The sequence below is a fragment of the Otolemur garnettii genome, unplaced genomic scaffold, assembly GCF_000181295.1.
Source record: "Otolemur garnettii isolate 467f Iridium unplaced genomic scaffold, OtoGar3 scaffold00003, whole genome shotgun sequence".
NCBI lineage: Eukaryota > Metazoa > Chordata > Mammalia > Primates > Galagidae > Otolemur > Otolemur garnettii.
Genome location: NW_003852398.1, coordinates 43,010,845 through 43,029,962, shown reverse-complemented (window position 1 = coordinate 43,029,962; position 19,118 = coordinate 43,010,845). Strand labels below are relative to the sequence as shown.

The window sequence follows — 19,118 nt, the reverse complement described above, 5'->3', positions numbered from 1 at the left end:
TGTCATTATAGGAAGTTTATTACCCACCTCTCCCTATATATTATAGGGGTACTTTTATACATAAGAAAGGTTTAGAGATATTTTTAGTTTTTAAAAACCAGGGAATCTGTGTTACTTATTAAAATAATGGGAGAGGATATTATTTGTCTTTTATGCTGGTGCCAAAATAAAAATTTAGAAGTGTTTTTAAGTTATTATTAAAATTAGGCTCCAGGTTAGAACATTAAAATGAAGGGGAATCGTGTGAATTTTGCAGCATGTATACCAGACCACGCGGCTGCACCTAGGGCAGCAAGTGAGTTGCCATCTTGACGCTGAACAATTAGGCCTAGCATCACCAGCTGGGGCCTTCACTAGAGTGGCACATAACTGCTCCGTCAAGGAATAGTGACACTGTAAATGGAAGACCAGCCACTGGCTCTGAAAAAAATAAACCTTGTCAGTTTTGGATTCCAGCATTCATGGCTTTTACGTGTTTGCATAGAGAGGGGTGGCCCGCCAGGCCCAGAGGCAGCCTGGGGCCGGGGGCAAAGCAAAGCTGTAAACACTGGAGTTGGTACCGGCTCCCAGTCCGTCCTCACACCATGTTATGGGAGAAGGGTCACAAGGTGTAACTCAAGCAACTTAACACATGAAAGTCTAAAGTCCACTCTTGACATGTAAGTCTGTGCGTGCGTTAACTGAAAAATAAAAATAAAACAAACAAAACAAAAACAGACACATTAAAAGATACGCAGACCAAATCAAACATAAGCAAAAGACAGCAAGATGGACACCAGGAAAGGGCAGTCAGTTTGGCATTGTGTCGAGCAAAGCAGAGAATTCACTTCGGTTTGTGGCATCCCAGGCTGAGGGTCAAGATCTGATTGGGAAGTAATTTTGCAAAAATGGATTAAAATTTGAAGAATAAGTATAATCAATTCAAAGCCATTTAACTAAATGGTTGTGAAAAATACCCCCTGCCACCCTTCCCAAAAAAGTCCTCCCAACTCACCCTATTCCCTTGACCAAGGCAGGAGGAAGGGATGCTTCTGGCCCCCAGAAGGCCAGCAGAGAAAGAGAGAGAACTGGGAGGCCAAACTGATTGGAGCTTTCTGGCATGTCCAGCAAACAGAAAAGACCTGTTGTTCAGGCCCAGGCCTGGAGAACATATCAAGGAGCCCAGGCCACATGGGAAAAGCAGGGCGACCAGACACTGGTCACAGGCCCCCACGCTGAGAGCTGTGCTGGTAACCTTGCAGCCTGCCTGCTCTCCAACCACTGGCCCTCACATGCTGACCTGGCTGCAGGTCCTTATATTCAATTTCTGAGTGGCTTCTCCACAACTTATCTAACTTTTCTTTAACAAGATGGCCTGGGCTAACCTAGCAAGAAGCAGGGCAAAGTCACTTTGGGTGCCAGCCTCTGGGTCATAGACCTCTGCACCCTCATTCCTACCCTAGGAGAAACTAAATATTTCTGAGTGTCAGCTTAAAACCCACACAGGTTCCGACTCAGTGAGCCTCCATGCTTACCACACAAAGAGCTGGACAAGGGATCAGGGCCAGAAGCAAACACAAAGCAGAGGGGAAATGCACAAGGCTGAGGGGAATATGGTTCTGGGGTCCCCTGGGGCTAAGCAGGGACTCATCTCTCCCAGCATTGCTAGCAGCTGGGGACGGGCCCCTGGGCATTGAGATGGGTGATTACACAAAGCAGAAGAGTGTCCCAAATCAGAGGACAGACCCTAAAAACAACAGTTGGCATCCACTTCCTAAATACTTGGTTCTATGTCACCCCCCACCCCCAGGACCCCCCCCAGGAAAGCACGCTTTAAATATCTTTTCCTTAGTCCGTATCTGTGCCTCTGTGCATGGGTATACGGTGTGTTGGTAGACGTACACCTGAGCCTGTGTATGTGATGGGGCATGAGGGGAGTAACTAGTGTGTGTGCACGGGTGTACGTATGTGCTGCCTGTGCATGTTAGGAAACGCAATACTGGGAGTGCCAACGGGGTTGCTAATGCCAGAGGCAGCACCCTAGGGCTATAGCTATGTACTTCATGGCCCCAGCCATGAGGCTCAACTGCCACCAAGGAAGGAAAGGTCTGGACACAAACATCCCCAAACATTTCAGGAAGAAATGGATCCCAAGAATGAAGGCAGGAGGGGTGCACCTGCTTAGTTCCTGCATTGGTGAGAAGGATGTTACCTGATATGGGCCAGGGCAGGGAGAAACAGAGATGGATGAGACCCCCACAGTGTGATCTAGCATGGGGGTGTGAATGAAGTGGGTTGGGGAGGGAGGTCCCCAGGAGCCAGAGCATCTGTACTCCCACTATGTGGAAAGAGGTTATGAAGAATGCTACGGAGAAGTGACTCAGAGCTGCCCCCACCTGGCCGCTGTGTTGACTGCACTCCTGGTGCTGGGAAATCCCACCATGCTGTCCAGTCTTTCTCCTCTACTCTGCAGCAACTCCAACCTCTACTTGAGGGGTCGGTCGCTCCTTCCCCTCAGCAGACCTCACAGAGCCCCTACAGGGAGATACTGTCCTTTCTTTTAGTCCTACATGCCCTTCAAAACTGTGCAGTGATCCAGTTGTCCAGGGGTCAGTGGGCTGAGCTTGAGTCCCTACAGCCATCCAACATGGGGCCTGTACCTGTAACTTCAGAGCCGCAGGAGGGATGTGCCACTGATGTCCAACCAGAAACTACAGGAGGCTGGAAATGCTGATATCCCCTGGCTTAAAAGACTTTCCCTAAGGCCCTACAGCTACCCCCTCAGCAGCCGCTCCCTGCTGGGGTGGCCCAGACTTCACCACAAAGCAGCAGAGGCCCTGTTTCTGGGAAGAGAACTGGGAACCCCCCAAGAGAGCAGGGGTAGGGACACAGAAGGGAGACAGAGAGAGAAGGCAGGCACAAGATCACCTGTGCAGGAGACAGTGTGATCCAGACTGTGGATGTCAGATCACTAGTGAAAGAAAGAGGAAAAGAAAGGTAAGCAAGAAGGAGGTGGGAGAGCAAGTGAAAACAGGAAAGAGCAATGGGGGGAGAGAGCAGGAGAGAGCGCGAGATGAGCAAGGAGGGTGAGCAGGAGAGCAGCAAGGATAAGGGCAGAAGCCAAGGGCCCAGAGCAGGAGAGTGCACAGAGGACAGGAGCCAGGCCCGCCACCTACTTCTTCTTGTCCTTGTCCTTCCTCAGGGGCTGCTGTGAGGTGGCGTGCAAGGCCTGTGACTGCAGGGCCTCCACCGCAGCCTTCCTGCGGTTGAAGGCGTTGGTCTCCTCCTCCAGTTCCCGGCGCTTCTCCTCCACCTTGCGCTTCTCCTCCTGGTGGACCCGCTTCAGGTGCTCGAACTTCTCATGGAGCTGGGAGCAGAGTGGAGTGGGTTTCAGCCTGGGCGGGAAGCCCAAAGGCATTCCCACCTCCACCCCTGCTGGCCCCACCCTCCTCCCTGGTGCCCACCACGTCCCCAAGCCCAGCACACACCTCCCTTTCCTTCTCCTTCAATTCCAGCTCTGTCTCCTTCACTTTGTTGACGAACATCTGCCTCATCTCTTCCTCCTTCCTCTGCAGCTCACTCAGAAACTCCTTCCTCTTGGCTTCATATGTCTCTTGTAGACTGCAGAGATGCAGAAAAGAAGGGCCAAGGGGGGTTATGGAGGAATGGGCAGAGCCAGGGAAGCAGAATCCGGTGGCACTAGGGACAAGAAGATGCTGGGGTCCCAACAGCTTCTGCCTGGCTCCCAAGACCCTAGGGCACAAATGACAGTGTGGCAGGTCTGGCTATGTCACTGAAGACGGGCTTGCTGCCTGCTCTGGCTGTCACCTGAAGGGCTGACTGTCACCATCGCTGTCCTGGAAGCCCATCTCCTCCAACTTGCAGCGCCGGTAGAGCTCATAGTGCCGACTGTGGGTCTGCTCCCGGAGGTCCTCCATGTTCACCCGGATCAACATCTCCCGGAGCTTCACAAAGTCGCAGTGATTCTCATTCTCCACTGAAAGCAGAGGGCATATGGGGAGTCAGGCAGGCACCCCGGTGGGCAGGGGGAGGGCAGCGCACAGGACAGTGGTAGGGGTGCTAGAGACAGACTCTGCAGAGTCAGGGCAGGCTCCCACGAGAGAGGCAACAGGACAGCATGTGATAGTGGCAGGGCTGCACGGGGGACTAAGTTCAGGCCCCCCACTGGGGATGTGCTCCCCCCTCCACACTCACCCTGCACCACTCCCCAAGGGTACTGCCGTGCTCGGACCAGCTTGTTTCCCACCTTCACCTCCTCGGTGCTGCCCACCACAGCAAAGGGCAGGTGTGCCTGGAAAGGGGCCCAAGTGAGGGTGAGCACTGAGCCCACACAGGCTAATGGAGACTCTCTCTCACTCCCCTGGGTCCCGGGGAGGAACTGCCAGACTGAACAAAGGCCCTAGGGCCAGATGCTCTCTACCTGCTCTCTTCTGGAGAAATGTTCTAGAACTCCCAACAGGGGAATGGGCTGAACCCTCAACTCCCATCCCTGGTGCTTCCGACTGTCTGGGCTGTTCCTTTACCCTTGGGCTCCCAGGGGCTGTTAGAGCTCCCTGAAAACAGCTATGGGCCTGACTCCCTTCCAAGTCCCCAAACCCTGGCTCCATGCCTGCTCACTCCTGCAGATCTCAGGTTCCTACCCTAAGTCCAAGATCTCCTCCCAGGTTGTGACATCTCAACCTGGGGGGAGCCCCAGTGCAAGCCCAAAATCAGATTCCTTCAGTCCTCTATCCACAAAACCTAGGCCTAGCCAGCTCCAGATGCCCACCCTTCTGTCCTGGAGAATCTCAGGCTGGCATTCTGGGGAATGGCACAGGGCTGAATGAGCTCTGTACTGGCCCTAGAGTCCCAAGACCCTTGCCCCACACTCACGTTCATAACTGCATTAATCTCTGCAACTGCCTCATCATCTGTGGGAAACTGGTAGATCTGGACCCCGTTGCTGACCAGCTCACCCATGATCTTGATCTTGAACTTGTGGAGCTCGCTCTTGGAGATGGTGTCGGCCTTGGCAATGATGGGAATAATGTTCACCTGCCCAGATCAGGGGTGGGGACAGTAGGTTGGTTGTCTATTTTGAACAATTGCTCCCTGACCATGGACAGCCATGCCCAGACCACATCCCTAGGCAGAGGGGCAGGAAGCCAGACAGATGGAGCTCTCCTGTGGGTAGTCCTGAACCAATACCAGCCACCTGTGATCGTTCTGATGGGTGGTAACAATTGGCTACAGTACTCCTTACAGCCTTGGTTCCCCCAAATCACCCTCCATGCCTGAAGTGGCCCCCGTTGGCATGCCTGGCATTAACTCAGAATGTTCTGAAGGTCCTAATTGGCCTGAGGCCTCACAGAAGCAGTGGGAAGGGGCGGAGCTCCCCACTAAGGAGGTTAAGATGACCATCAGCCATAAGAATATCTCAAAACCTCCCAGGCCAAGATCATCCCATTTTTCACAACAAAAATTAACTCTTAAGATGCAGAACGTAGTCACATGAGAGGAGACTATAAGAGTCACATGAGGAGTCACATGCCCTCTGGGACCCCCAACCCTTCCCCATCCTCCCCATGAAGCTGCCCTCACAATCCCACTCCTCATTCACATCCCAGTTCTGGAGGTTAACTCTCCTCCTTCTGCTCTGCTCAGAAGAACCAAGGGAGATACATGTCAGGAGGAAAGGGGAAGTGAGGGCAGGAAGTAGAATTAGGAACTGAAAGAGAAAAATGAGAAGAGGCCGAGATGGAAGGGGGATACCCTGGAGTGAGAGGCAGAGTGAACTCTAGGTGGGGGGAATTGCAGGACTGAGAACGAGAATGGATTCAGCTGGAAGGGACGAACTTAGGACCAGACCCAGAACACAGGGCTCTGAAGAAGGGCTCTGAGGAGGGGCCCAGAGCAATGGGGGTCCTCTGGGGCAGTGAGACAGATGAAAGACAAATACAGAGAAGACCAAGCAAGGGGGGCTGTCTGTAAGCCCCAATGTGGGTAGTCACACTGTAGCCACACCCCTCCCAATGGAAGACTCGGAGCTTATGGAACGGGGTGAAGAGTAGGGGAGACACACCTTGCTGTCGAGTTTCTTCATAGTCACCAGATCAAGGGACTTCAGGGAGTGCCCTGTGGGTGTGATGAAGTAGAGGCAAACATGGATCCTAGTGTCATGGTAGTCGAAGAGCGAGCGGCGGATCTTCAGCTCCTCCTGGAGATAGTTTTCAAACTGCGCATCGATGTAGTCAACTATGGGCCTGTAACTACAGACAGCTCCATCACCTAGGAGGCAGGCAGCTGAGCCTGGGCACCCACCGGCCTTTCTTCCCGGGAACAAACAGCTCCTCCTGGGGATCCCTGTCTGGGTATAGGTGGCTGGCTGCCTCTCCTGACCCTCCCAGGAGTCGCTGGTCAATTAGATTCCCCAAGAGCCCCTCCCCACCACCCTGCAGTGTGGGAGCTCAGCCGAGCTTTCAAACTGTGACCAAGGTGGGTAAGTTGGGATGAGGCTGGCTGGGGCAGCCCTTCCCGCCTCTTGCCTCTCATCTTTGTTGATCTGATCCCCGAAGCCCACAGCATCCACAATGGTCAGCTTGAGGTGCACGTTGCTCTCTTGGAGGTCGTAGGTCTGGGGCCGCAGGCGCACACATGCCTCGTGGTGACTGGCTTCCTCAGTCTCGAAGGTCGTGTTGAAGAGTGTGTTCATCAATGTGGATTTGCCAATGCCAGTCTCCCCTACAGAGTGGAGACCAGAGGGGGGAGTGGATGGATGTCAAAGGCTGGAAGCAGGGCTACCCCTGGCCAATGGCTAGGCCAACTGGGGCTTGGGCACCTGCAGCCCCACATGAGAGCCGGGAACAGGCCTCACACCCCACCCCTTGGTGTCCCCATGCCCAAGAGCTCTCCCTTTCTCAGTGGCCTCAGAAATACCATGTGGAAGAAAGAGCCAAAAGGCAGACCTGGACATAAGGGGGGACCCTGCAGGATGTGTGGTGTATTGCCTGGGGAAGAGGCAGAGTGGGCAGCTATGGGGGCACCACTGGATGTTGGCCCTGCTGGCCTCTGTGGGACCGGCAGGACCAGTGTCTGAAGCCACCTATGGCACAGTCCACATACCCTGGGTAGCTCCAGCTCTATGTGCCTTTAATGGGGGGAAGTTCTATATCAGCTGCCTCTCAGGGGGCATCTGCAGAAGGTCAGCAGAGCGCTCTGTTGACCTTGAGGCAGAGGGAGCTTGACAGAGCACCCTATCTGGGGTTGTATTCATTCACATGTGTGCTGGAGCACTCACTATGTGATATGGTGGTGGGCGCAGAGTCCTGATTGCCATATGGCCTTGATAAATAGTAGGAAAAAGTAAATGAGTAATGAATGTTTTTTAAATAAACAAATGAATAAATGAATCTAAATCTGTGATAAACACCCACAGTTTACAAAGAAAGTGCCTAATCCCTGTTTACTCTTCATGACAACTCTGTGTCAGGTCCAGGCTCCAACTCTGTCCTTGACTCTGGCAGAGACACCAAACAAACTCTCTTTGTGACCCCTCAAGTTTCACTCCATGCCCAGGAAGCCGCCTTGCAACTCTATAGGCCTCTGGGGCAGGAGCACTATCTCCCAGGTGGTTCTCATCCATCCTCCATCCGAGGCTGCCCCGCCAGGCCATGACACGCACCCACACAGAGGATGTTGAAGCTGAAGCCCTGAGTGACTGACTTGCTGACCAGCTGGTCGGGGAGGCTGTCAAAGCCCACATGGCCGCCCAGGGAGAGGCTCCGTGGTTCTGGCTCTGCACTCTGCCAAAAGAAAAATAAAGCCAGGCAGTAAGCACCCTGGGGAAGCAGGCCACTGGGGAGGCTAAGCCAGAGTTAAGCCAGCCCCTCCCCCTCGTCTGGATTCTCAGCAAATCTCAAGACATACCTGGAGCACAGCAGAGCTCTAACTCCAGACTCCAGGCTTCCAGGCTAAGTTTCCACAAGGAGCCCAGTGACCCTCTAGGCTCCCAAGTCTCACCTTGTAAAAGGACCTTTCACCCTAGGAAAAGGCTCTGCTCTACCTGGGATGGCCTGGGCTCTTCCCTCCTGGAACAGGTGGCCCCAGTGTCTGTGGCTGCTACTCCTGAAGCACACACCAAATCTCCCGCCCAGGACGAGGCCCCACTTGGAGAGTTTGTATGTTCCTGCAGCCAGCTCTGAGCACCACAGTGATATAGCTGTCCCTCCCAAACCCCTGTCTTGAAGCAAGATTCAAGCAGGGGCATGTCTGGCCTGACCCCTACACATACACTCCATCAGACTGGCCCCCACCTTCACCCTTGCTCTTCATGTGCCCAAGATGGGAATGCACAAACAGGCCCTGCTAAAGAAGCCAGCCCTCACTCAGCCCACCACTGGGGCTCAGAGGTGGTCTCCAAAGGGATCACGACTCTCTGAGGTCTCCTGCTTCAGTGGAATTTTCTTGAGACCCCCAGGTTCTTGCTCCTGCCACTCTCACTCTCTCAGCCCAGCCCAGCCCTGGTTGTTTAGACAGAGGATTCTGGGTGAGAATGTGAGGGCCTGGCCTTAGCTGAAAGAGACGGCAGCAGGCCCCAAAAGAGCTGGGCCACTGGAGCTGGCCCATAGCAGTATAAAAAGCAACCACAAGGACCTGAAGCAGAAGGTCACTGTCAGACTCCAATTTATATGAATGGTTTGCCCAGCTACCCTGGGAATGGGGGCAAAATGTTCCCAGGCTCAGCCCCTCTTGGGGGCAGGCCCTAGATAGCTCCATGTTAGACAGAAACATGCCTCCTCCATTCCTGAGCTCCTCTGTCCTGTCAGTTAGAAAGAGGAAGTACAGGAAAGACAGGAGTTCAGAGCCTCACCTGCCCATCTACCCACGGCTCCAGAGAGAGGAGGCAGGCCCAGCTGAGGACAGCCCAAGCTACTCACTCATCAGGGCAGTGGCAGCCCTGGTGCAAGTCCAGATACAGGCCCAGTGGGCAGGGGTCAGGATTGGATGTGGCCCTGGCCCTTACCCTGCAGAGGGCTCTCCTGAGCAGCAAAGCTGACCTCCTGCAGTGGCAGCAGGCTGTCACGCCTGACCCCCTCTGATCAGAGCCCTCTGGCACTCAGACCCAGCTTTTTCTCTGGCTCTGTGGCCCTGCCTCAATGACTGTAAAGTGCATGTGCTGCCAGCCTAGACCCCAGCCATGGCCCTTCTGGGCAGCTGCACTACCCCTCAAACAAGCCAGGGTTACCCCTAAACGTGTTTCTCAGTGGAGCCCTGTCCCTTCCTATCTCCTGTCCTTAGGGTGTCATGTGTCAATCTCTCCACTCAAGGCCAGTTCCCCTCCGGGGCTACAAACACAACCCAACAAAGAGGTCCCAAAGGCAGCTTCCTCTCACTGGTGCCCACATCAAAAACAGCAAACAGCTGAGGACACACTGGGTCAGGTCCAGACCCCTCCGCACAGAGTTCCAGGCCTTCCTCACAGGCCCAGCTCCAGACCAGTTGGTAACTCTGTATTCACTTTTCAAACTCTGCCCTCGCCTGGGTTCAAGAACTCACTCTCCCTGGTACCTCCTCCCACCTGGCCACTAAGTACTTACTTTCCAGAGCCCTCACTTGGCAGAGATCCCATTCCTTGTACTATTGGTTATCCTATTTTTTATAAATCTTGTTTCTCCATAACTTGGCTGCAGGTTGGGGGAGGTCAGGTTTGCCATTCTTCTCCCCCCCCACCACAGCTATGCCCAACATGCTAGAGGGCACCACCGTTCATCAGTTACTGGACACCATCTTCAACTGCTGAGGCCCCAGGCGCCTGCCACCTTACATAGGGCTTCATTATTAGTCCCCATCCCACCTGCTTCTGGCAGCTTGAGGATCAAATGGAGGACAGAACAGTCAGTCTAGAGCATTTCTCTTTTCAGGCGAGACTGAAAGTCTTCAAAATTTAAGGCGTGCTGCGCTTGCAGAGAAGGCTATGTGTTTATTCATCCTCTTCTTCCAAGGGTGACACAATCAGGATGCTATCCAACATCCTGTAGTCTGCCGCCAAAACCCACCAAGTCAGCTGCATCTGGAAACCGCACACACGCTCTCTCACACACATTCACACACTCACACACAGTCGCATGTGCTCTGCTACAGAGCACTTACTAAGAAACAGAGGCCATCCCATTCCTCAGTTTCCCCACTTTCTCACAGTTCCAGGCCCAAGGCGGAAGCAGCACTAAGGGTCTCACAGAAGTCCACTTTTATCCACCTCTGCAAATGCTACCTGCCCTCCCTCACACAGCTCAGCTCTCTTGGGGGAAGTATATGGAATTCAGGGCGGTTGTCACCCCCAAGTTGTAGTTGGAATGCAGTCTGTCATTCCAGGGGCTGTAGACCAGGGGCCACTAGGACCAGTGGGGTGTCAATCTATGGACCACGTGTACACACATGCACACACACAGGATACCACAGGCCCTGATGGAGATGGTGCTGTTTCCCCTGGTGTCAGGAGACTGATACAACCTCCCCGTTTTGCTGAGGGGTGACTCTCATTAATGCAGACTCTCCAGCCACGTACTTGGCATCAACAACATGTGATCTCAGCTGCACTGCTTGCGCCAAGATGCCTGCCTCAGAGAGCTCTTCTAAGCTAGGTGGGCTCACAGCAGCCTCTGAAGCATTTCCTGCACATCTTAACAACCACAGCTCAGAAATAAAGTCGGGTCGCCCACTGGCTACCAACCCCAGGGGGGGCAAACAGTCAGCAGGATCCCCTGACTGATTCAGGAACAGATAAGTGACTAAGGTTTACCCATTAGGGGAGCTCACCTTAGCCTAAAGTCAGAGGATGACAGCCAATGTCTGCCCAATCTCTGGGCTTTCACCTTTTCCCTGGCTGTACCCCCTTTGTCGCATGAGCTAATTGAGTGGAGTTATCTGTTATTTGCAACTGAAAGCATCTTGACTGCTACAGTGTCCAAAGTGAAACTCTTCTGGATGCAGAGGAATAGGTAGCAAGTAAGCAGAGCCAGGAGACAGCAGGATGGTGTAGAAAGTAAAATGTCTCAGTGCTGACAACCACGGGAAGGAATGAATGTCAAAGATGACACCAACACCTCACTGAGGACCACCATGTGCAAACTAAGCCAAATGAATCAGTCTCTCAGTCCTCTCCCACTGCAGGGAGCAGACATCACCCCATTTTACAAGTGAGCAAACTGAGATACACAGAAGCTATGGAACTAACAAGGGCAGAGCAGGCATTTGACAGCAGGCCAACCCCAAACCACTCTGAAACATCACCTCCCCTACTGTTAGCAGGCTCCCAGCTCAATCATTTGGTCACTCAACACACACTCCCTGGACACATCTGCTATGTGCCAGGCACTGGGATGGCTGCCAGTGAAGAGATGAGGACACCAGCCCCTTGACCTCAGGGGGCTCATTTAAACACAAGTGCCTAGAGAGCCCGGCGGATAACACACATGGGTGAAGAGGAGCAGTATAGTAATAGCTAGGAGGACAACAACAACAGCAGCTAACAGTGCTCACATGCTCGCCATGTGCAACTGTAATCTCACCTAATCCACACATCCGCCCTATGATGTAGACTGTAATAGCATTTCCACTGCACAGAAGACACAACTGAGGCACCAAAAGATGATATAATTTGCCCAAGTCCACACTGCTCAGGAGAGTAAAGCCAGGGCCTGAATGGAGACAGCTTGACTGGAAAACCTACGCTTCTAACCACTTGGCTCTGCAGCCTGCTGGAGGAAAGACAGATGCTGACCCAGCCAAGTGTGAAGCCTCACAGCGAGAGGAGGAAACGACAGGGGACTACAGAGTCTGTGCCCAGCTATGTCTGCGGTGGCCACAGCTCTACAACTTCCAACCAACTGTGGGAATGAACGCAGGTCTACTATTGCTAAATCTTTCAATTTTTCAAGAGAATCCAGAAATCTAGATTTTTATGTGAAATCCCATTTTCAAAGGTTGACAATGCAAACTGAGAATACTATGAGGATCTGACACAACATTTCGGGGGGCTGGTCCAGGCCAAAGGCCTGACAGTCTGCAAGTCATGCAGAAGAGTGAATGGAAAAGACCGGGGTACACCGCCCCCACTCCATTCCTGGGTCATGGAGACCCACAAGAGGCTGCTCCACAGCAAGGAGCCTTCAGGCAGGGCAATTTAACTTGGAACCTGGTGGGAGGAGGACACTACAGCCTCTGGCCCTTTCCACACACCCAGCTCCCTGGGGTGCTCACTCAGGGGGCTCTCCATGTCTTCAAAGCCAGCAGAGCATAGAGTTGGCATCTCTAAGCTCCGCACACACAATGAGGAACCCCATGGGGCCATTATCCCCTCTCTAATCACTAACAAGCTTTGGGCTCCTGAGCCAGGCCCCAGGCTTCTGTGTCATCATTTCTTTGGCACATCAAACACAACCACCAAAATAATAGCTGCTCAGGCGGGCTGTGTGTTTCCATTGCCTGGCCTTCCAGAACAAAATAGAGAACAGCATTTTGTTATGCAGCCCAGTGGATAACTAGGACGTCCTTTTCCTGACCAGGAAATGCTCTGTCTGAGCCTTCTGAAACCGCTCTAACCACCAGCCAAGAAGAGCAGCCCCTTTAACCAAGAAGCAAGGTGGGATTTGGAGATACCACGTCTCATAGTTTGCCCACACACAAAAACAGGCTTTTTATCCAAGAGCAATTAGAATCTGCTGAATGTCTAAACCAACAAAGCCAGTGAAGCTATAAGTGAATAAAGACCCTTGAGATCAAACCTCTCAAACTAGATTGGTTTTTTGGGTAGGAGTGGAGAGATACTCCAGGTCTTCCATGAAGTTCTCTAGTGCCTTGGACCTCAGACACTTTTCTACCCCCGGGGCTCCCATGCCCAGCATCCACTCCACTGACTCACCTCTGTGCTCAGACAGACAGACAGGAAGCCCACTCCCCAGGAGAGCTCCAGTCCTGGTTCTGGCCCTAGTAAGTCACTGAGCAATAAACCCAGGAGTCATTGTGCCACTGGGAGCCTTCTCTACCCGTGTTCCTGGCACAAACTGCCCTACCCCCAGCTTTAGCTACTCCCAGCAGCATGGGCCGTAAATAGCCAGAGCAGAGGCCTCTGGCCAGAACCCATGGTCAGAAGTACAACTATCCTTGAGCCCAAGAGGAATCCTAGGAATTTTCCCAGGAAAGGCTTAGGCTCTGATTCCAGGATTCCATAGTAAGCCTCTAAGCCCAGGTCAGAGGTTATGGGAAATAACCAAAGTGTCATATATGGTAGGGATGCTGCTACCCTACTCCAGGAGGGAAGAAAAACAGGAGATACCTGTCTCAAATCAAGAGGACACCTGGGAAGCAAAGCATCTCTCTCCTACAGCTGCGACAGAAAACGGGAGAAGCCTCAATCAGGGATCAACATGCATGGTGCCAGCAAGATGGCAGACAAGATAATAATGGTGAGATGGCAGTGAGGGCACCAGTCATCCTCATAAGGCCAGCCCTGCCCCACCCCACCCTGGGAAGAGAAGGAACCTTTGGGAATGAAACTACCCCTAGGAGCCCAAGGCCACCTCTCCCCTGACCCCAACACTCCATTCTCCCTGCTCCCTGTTGAGGCACTTTCTTCTTTTTCTGCATGCAGACAGCCAGGCTGCAGCACATTAACTTGAGATGGTTTGTTTCACACTTTTCTAGTCAAAATGACGTTTCCAGGAAGCTCATAGTCAGTCACTGGTTGCTGGGCCACACTCGTCAACCTTACCCTCAGGTCAAGGACACAGACACATTCTGCAGCTTTGTTGCACTGTCTGAAAGGAAGTGGTCCATCTCACCACAGAGGAGATGAGGGAGGCGCTCAGGGCAGAAGGTACTGGAACCCTAGGTGTTCTTATTTCCTCACTTGGCTCAGGGACTTCAGCAGCAGCCACCACTGCCTTATAATAGAAAAAGCTACGGGTGGTCTTGACATCACTGGACGGAGAAGGCAGCCTTTGTTCCATAGGTAATGAGACCCCACCCTTGGAAGGGGGAATGTGGGCAGCAAAGCTGACCCCTGCTTCCCTCTCACCCCTGGATGGATGCTGGTAGTAGGAATGGACAGAGGAATCCACAGGCACCTACATGGGCTGGGAGAGGCTTACAGGGCCCTGCTAACCTTCTAACATACCCAGATCTCACAGCCAGGTCTGGCAAGTGGACTTGGGTCCACACCCACAGAAAAATGCCAGCCACTTGTGATCTGAAATGGATCCTTACTCCCTCCACCCCAAGTGGCCGAGAACCAACTACAAGCTATGTGTTCTGAGGAGAATACCTAATTTGCCCCAGAGCATACAGGGCAACTGCAGCTGGAGCCCAGGTGCCCCTTGCCTCATCCCCTGCTGCCTAGTCCCAGCCTCACATGAACTCTGAGGATGTAGATGGCACCACAGGAAGCTAGCAAAAAGCCCACAGCTCTACCACATGGGCATGCAGACCTTGGGGGGTGTCCCTTTCCCAGGCAGATGTGTCTCCTTCCTGCCCACGCAGCTCCACCACATGTGGTTGTCTGGCAAGGCTTGTGCTCTGGGGGATTTGCCTGGAGATCCCGAGACCCAAGCTGGCAGCGCAGAGGCCGAAGGCTCCAAAGGATACAGGCTGCTGGCCCTCAGGCCCTTTGCTCTATCATCCTGCAGTTGCTTACCTCTAGTGGCTGGACTCAAGCCACAGAGACATTCATGGTGGTGACTGCCCCAAATACACACCTCCACTGGCCCATTGCAGGGCTCAAACCTCAGAGGGCTCATCCCCTCTGTCATCTCACAGGGTTCTGAGGTGCTGAGGTTTAGACCTTGGACTCACCCTTTACTAACCAATAACCAAAGTCTGCATCCTCAACCAAAACCAAACTGCTGGCATCAACAAGATAATGGACGCAAAGTACCCAGTGCCCTCCCTGCCATCTAAAGCCTTTGATAAGAGTCAGACCCTGGGTTCCCAGCCACAATCCATTCTCCTTCCTCCTTGGCACTGTGATCAGCCTCCTTCTTGCTACCTTCTCTGTTCCTACCCCTAAGGTCAGCTCCTTACCATGTGCTCCCTTAGATCACCAATGCCTTCCCTCCGGCCTCATAGCTCTGACCCATTCCAATCATGATTCCAAGCAGACCTTCCTAAGGTGAGCACCCATGGCAAGATACAATGCCCATGAGGGAGGGAAGGCAAGGCAGACCCATCTCCCGGGAAAAGGGGTGGAGCTGCGGCCTTGCAGGTGGTGTTCACACAGTGACCCCTTAATACCACCATGCACTGAGGGTGGCAGTCATCTCTTGCTCAGCTCTCATTTCTCCTTCAGAATGGATCCGGAAGGAGGTTACTAGCCATTTTTACAGGACAGGGAGGTACTATACCACTCTGTGACAGGGCCCTTAGGTGAGAGGGCTGCCTCCCACATCCCTTCCCACCAGTCCTTGCTTCAGGAGGGAATAGACACTCCCTGGATAGCCTGCTTCTTGGAGAAGTGTCAAGATTTCAGGGGTGACAACGGAAGTGACAGATGGTGCTGGGGATAAAGCAGAGACGGGGGTGAATGACTGGCTGGGAAAACTGCCAGTCTGAGGCTGCCATGCTGCACGTTTCTTCCCTTTCCTCCCCTCAGCCTTACTTTCCCCAGGCCTTAGAGGATCCCTCACCATGGAGTCTAAACCTGCCCCATGAGATTCTGGCAAGAAAAACACAGAAGCTGGCCCTCAGGACAGGAAGAGGTAAGCCCCAGAGCTAAAGCAAGAGTGAGCAGGAGTCTGGCTGCCCAAGGAGGGCAAAGGGCAACAGAAACTGCCCAGAGGGCTATCCCATACATGCATATGCAGGAGACATCAGGCTGAACTAGGATTGAGCAGGACCCAGTCAGGATGTCAAGGCTGTTGGGTCTGTGATGTACACACAATGCTGATGCTGAGGCTGACAAGACACCTTAGCATATTTCCAAATATGCCACAGACTACAATTAATTCCCCATGAACTCTTAAGAATCAGTATGGCTATGCCCATTTTATAGCAAGATAAAGAAAGGAATGATTTTCCCAAGATGATGAGCCAGGAGGGGAGAATGAAGTCTAGACTGCTAAATTCAGGCCAAACTCCACCCAAGGTCTCCACCCAAATTCAACCCTGTCCAAATCCTCCCAAGAGGCTAATAGCCCAAAGAGTGAAGGGTGTGGAAGTTGTCCATCCCTCCAGCTTAACCTGGTATAATAACCAAGGCCCCTGAGCTCAGGCTCTACACCCTTACCTGAGTCAGTGCTCTCTCTGTGCTTGAGCCCACCTGGGGATAACACCCAAACTCCTCCCAGAAATGGTGCAAAAGCAAACACAAGGAGATGAGGGGACGCATTTCCAGCCCACAGCCTGGCAGGGCAGACAGGCCTTTCAGCTAACTCTCTGTGGACCACCTTAACCCTAACCCACAGAAGTCGCTACGGAATGCTAAATAAGAGGCAAACACATTCTCTGCTGCCTTCTTACAGAGGGCTAGTCTTCATATACACATGAGCCCTAAGTAACATGGATTATTTACTGTGTCCTTACCACATACCAGACACAGCTCCAAGTACCTGACCTAGAGTCTCTCATTGAATCCTCAAGAACCCTATGAAGGAGGTAATATTTTTATCCCATTATATAGATGAGAACACCAAAGGGTTAAATAATTTGCCAAGCCCACATGGCCACCAAATACCATCTCTGATTTCTATCAGGCTGTCTGATTCTGGTTATTCTACATACCATTCCCACCTGCAAGATCAACTGTTTGAGCAACCTCTGGCCACAGACAAGACCCAGACATAACTTTCTGGTCAGCTGGACAGAGAAAATGTACACAGACACACATGCAGAGACGCTCAAGCACTCACAGGCCTCCTGGCCTCTGGCTAATCAGTATGTCTGTCAGGATTCGAACCTGCCCACCTCCTTACCTAAATTCCAATTCACAGCACAGGGGTGAAGGGAATCTCTGAATGGCCCACCTTCTGAATCTGCTCCTTCTGTATTTAAACTTACTTAACTGACACACAACCCCCCTCCTCAATGGGAATAAACCCCCCTAGTCTAGAAATTATGAAACCAAGAGCTTCTGCTTTAATTATGCATATTTCCAAAGTAGACCAACAAATGTATTTTGAGATTAAACGGAAAATTTACATATATAAATTCAGATGACAGTATTTATAGCATTAATTACATAGGTCCTGGTTCCCTTATTTAGCCCCAGAACCAATTCGTTATCATCCACATATTCAGAATTCCCCCCTCCTCCCAACAGCCCTGAGCCCTCCCTCCTGTCCTCCCCTTCTTTCTCTCCTCCCCCTTCCAGCCGACCAGGGCCTCACATGCTGGCAAGAGGACACAGCTTCCTTCACTGTCACAGCCTAGCCTCCCAGACACACCCAGATCCAGCCTTAGACACCAGGGAACGTGCAGACACAAACCCAAAAGGCCTTGCTCCCCGAAAGAATCATAAAAACCTTCAGTGAGTTGGCGGCGGGCTCAGGTCCAGGGAGACCCCAGCAGGGACCACCAGGGACGTCAACACGCCAGAAGGCGGACCTGGACTGGGGCCCGAAAAAACGCCCACTGGGCTGAATCTGGATTCGCTCCAGTTCCTGGGGAATGGCTGCCGCAGACCCGACCACTGAGGCCTGACCTGCCTGGAGTCGCTCACGGGATCCTGGCGCGGGGAGAGGGGCGGAGGGGAGAAGAGGTGGAAGGAAAAGCAGGCCCAGGGTCTTCAGGACTTAAGTCTGCAAGTGGCCGAGGTCGTCTGGGGGACTCCCTCACATCCCTAGGGCTTCGTCCTCACCCGCTGTACCTATCCGACAGCACCTGCGCGGCAGGAATCTCCCCAACTGTGCTGAAACAAACAACCTGGGCGATGGGGTCGGGAGTATCTGGGATCCTCCCCTGCTGCCCCGGAGTCCCAGTCTCCTCGCACCTGCCCGGAGCCAAGTGGGTCTTTGCTCCTTCCCGCGAAAGGGGTTTGCCTTATCTGCGCCCGAGGGGAGCGAGCCCAGCCAGCCGCCCTGCAAGGCGCCCCGTCCGACGCTTTGGGGCCCCCAGCTAGCGCGGCCGGCAGCCCGCTCCGGTGTCCCCGAGCCGGCCCGGCGTCGAGGCCCGGCCGCGCGGCGCTGACAGCCCGCCTCGCGCCCCCGGGCCGGCTGCAGGGCGGCCCCCTCCCGCGCCCCGCGTCTCCCGCGCGCGCCGCGACCCAGCGGGGCCCTCACCGAGACGCGTTCCAGATCGGTGGCCGCCATGGCGAGCTCCGCATCGGGCGGGCGAGCGCCAGGGGCTGCGACGGGGACCAGCCGGCTGCGGGACGCGCTCCTCCCGGGCGGCTGCGGCTGAATGGATCCAATATGGCCACTTCCTGGAAACTCCCCTTGGTGGCGGCGGTGGGAGAAGCCGCGGAGCAGCCCCCGCCCCCGCCCGCGGGACCGGCCTCCCCGCCCGGCCGGGCCAAGAGCGCAGCCGGAGCCTCGCCGCTGGGACGGCCGGGGGTCTCCGCTGCGAAGCGGGAGGTGCCAGGTGCGGGGGCTGCTGGGACTTGTAGTCCGCGAGCTGGGGGGCCAGGATGTCAGTGTGTGGGGATCTGGGGGTCCGATATCGGTCCCCGGTGGGCTGCCGCGTGTCCTCTGAAAGTCTGGAGCCGAGCCGGGGTAGAGGTATCCTAGGACACCGCGCTAGGAAGCTTGTGCGCTGGGGAGAAACGGGACTCTGTGAGTGACTTGGGGGACGCTTCCACCCGGCTGCCTCCACCGCTGGAGCCTGCAAATGTTCTGGGACCACCCGCCAGAGTGGACGAGCTGCGGGCGGGCAGCCGGGTCCGGGAGAGGCCGCCTCAGCCTCGTCAACCCGGGCCTTGGGCCCCACCTGATGCTCCGGCCGGAGCCAGGGCGGGAACCCGGGCGGGACCCGCGCGTCCGGCCAGGCGGCCTTCCCGGGCAAGGGACCAGCCTTCGGTTTCTTGCGCAACCAACGAACAGGATGCGCGGTTCAGTCTAGGGTTGGTGCAAATGAAAAGCCAAGGTCGATGGTGAAGGCATCACACTGGGAATATGGCAAGGTTTGCTCCATTCCGTCCATTGGCCTCATCCCTG

At 54.0% G+C, this 19,118-nt stretch overlaps 1 protein-coding gene across 1 annotated transcript; it reads right to left on the bottom strand.

Moving 5' to 3' along the window:
- Positions 1-18,514, bottom strand: SEPT8 (septin 8). The gene is made up of 10 exons (XM_012808605.2): positions 18,246-18,514; positions 7,661-7,781; positions 6,525-6,720; positions 6,062-6,248; positions 4,873-5,034; positions 4,195-4,291; positions 3,808-3,976; positions 3,468-3,600; positions 3,156-3,346; positions 1-680 (listed from the first exon to the last, which is right to left on the bottom strand). Exons 1-10 carry the CDS (start codon positions 18,273-18,275, stop codon positions 677-679), a joined length of 1,290 nt encoding a protein of 429 aa, XP_012664059.1. The 5' UTR covers positions 18,276-18,514; the 3' UTR covers positions 1-676.
- Between the last annotated feature and the right edge of the window lie 604 nt (positions 18,515-19,118).